The 1,349-nt window shown below is 57.7% G+C and overlaps 1 protein-coding gene across 1 annotated transcript in view; it reads left to right on the top strand.

Annotated features, from left to right (window-relative positions):
* The window catches only part of LOC123521615, a 3,964-nt gene extending 2,655 nt beyond the window's left edge, over nucleotides 1-1,309 (top strand). Inside the window, exon 2 of the mRNA XM_045289512.1 lies at nucleotides 667-1,309. Within this exon, the coding sequence (XP_045145447.1) occupies nucleotides 667-1,068 (402 nt within the window). The 3' untranslated portion in view covers nucleotides 1,069-1,309. The remainder of the gene's footprint in view (nucleotides 1-666) is intronic.
* Nucleotides 1,310-1,349: the final 40 nt, after the last annotated feature.

Below are 1,349 nucleotides of genomic sequence, written 5' to 3'. Positions count from 1 at the left end.
CATCCATCCATCCATCCATCCATCCATCTATATACTTATCCATTCATCCACACATCCATCCATCCATTCATATACTCATCCATCCATCCACACATCCATCCATCCATCCATCCATCCATCCATCCATCCATCCATCCATATACTCATCCATCCATCCACATACCCATCTATCCATCCATCTATCCATCCACTCATTCATCTACCAACCCAACCATCCCTCCATCCCTCTGTCTGTCTGCCCATCTGCCTGCCATCTATCTACCCACCATCCCTCAGGAGGCTACTTTCCCGGATGATGCCCACTATGAGCAGAAAGGAAAAGCCCACTCCCTGAGAGGTGGCTTGTGGAGGGTTTATGGGAAGAGATGTGCAGTCAGGTCTGGCCCCCAGGCAGCCGAGCAGAGCCTGCTGGGGTGCAGAGCAAGACCTGCGTGTGCTGGGGAGCTGGGGCCCTGGTCAAGGTGTGCCTCCAGGAGCCCCTCCCTGCTCACAGCCCTCTGACAGCAACCACTCTCCCTTCAGGACGTGTGAGGTGTCCACTGGGTGTCCGTCCATCTGTCTGTCTATCCTAGCAATGACACCACCCCTGCTCCTGTGCCTGGCTGCTGGCCCTCTAGCAGGAAGTGTGAGTTTGTCACCCAGGCTCTCTCTGTCCGTCTGTCCTAGCAATGGCGTCTGCTCCCCTACCTGGCAGCTACCTTCGCCCTACAGCACTTCTCCAGGTCCCTGTTCATGGACCTGATGGAGCTTCAGCGAGGCCGCAACAGACAGGACCGGGGCCCCCGACACGTGAGCCACACCCCTGACCCGGGACCCTCCCAAGAGGCAACCTTATTCAGAACGCCCGCGGGTGCCCCACAGGCTGCCTTTCTACAGTCCCCTCTGGGGACAGAGGGCTCTGCACGCTGCTTCGCTGGCCCGGGTTTCTCAGCCCGACCCTGCTGTAAACAACATGGTGACAAATGTGGGGTGACATCCAGTGGGGGCTGTATGCCAGGAGTCCTGTCATACCCCCTAAGGGTGGGGCTTTGTGGTTACTGGGGCAAGCAGAGAGAGGAAGGGCTCTGAGGGCAGATTCCCCATGGCACCCTGAAAAGTCTGTATCCAATTGCCAAGGGTGAGGCTGTTTCCCGTAAACTCCCAGAGGGAGTGGGCAGGCCGGTGGGAAGCAGCATCCAGCACAGAGCCCTGAGAGACCCAAGGGAAGGGGAGGATTAATGCCTGTTTTCCTGATAATGAGTCCCCCTGGCTTTCCCAGGGCCACATGGCTTCGGTCTGTGCCCTGCGCAATGCTCATAGCCAGTCCCTGGCTGACCACAGCTTCAAAAACACCACCCACACGCCCCTGC

This window comes from Echinops telfairi, unplaced genomic scaffold (assembly GCF_000313985.2).
Source record: "Echinops telfairi isolate 266 unplaced genomic scaffold, ASM31398v2 ScPeMD7_28;HRSCAF=97, whole genome shotgun sequence".
Lineage (NCBI taxonomy): Eukaryota > Metazoa > Chordata > Mammalia > Afrosoricida > Tenrecidae > Echinops > Echinops telfairi.
This window is presented reverse-complemented; position numbering and strand designations above follow the sequence as displayed.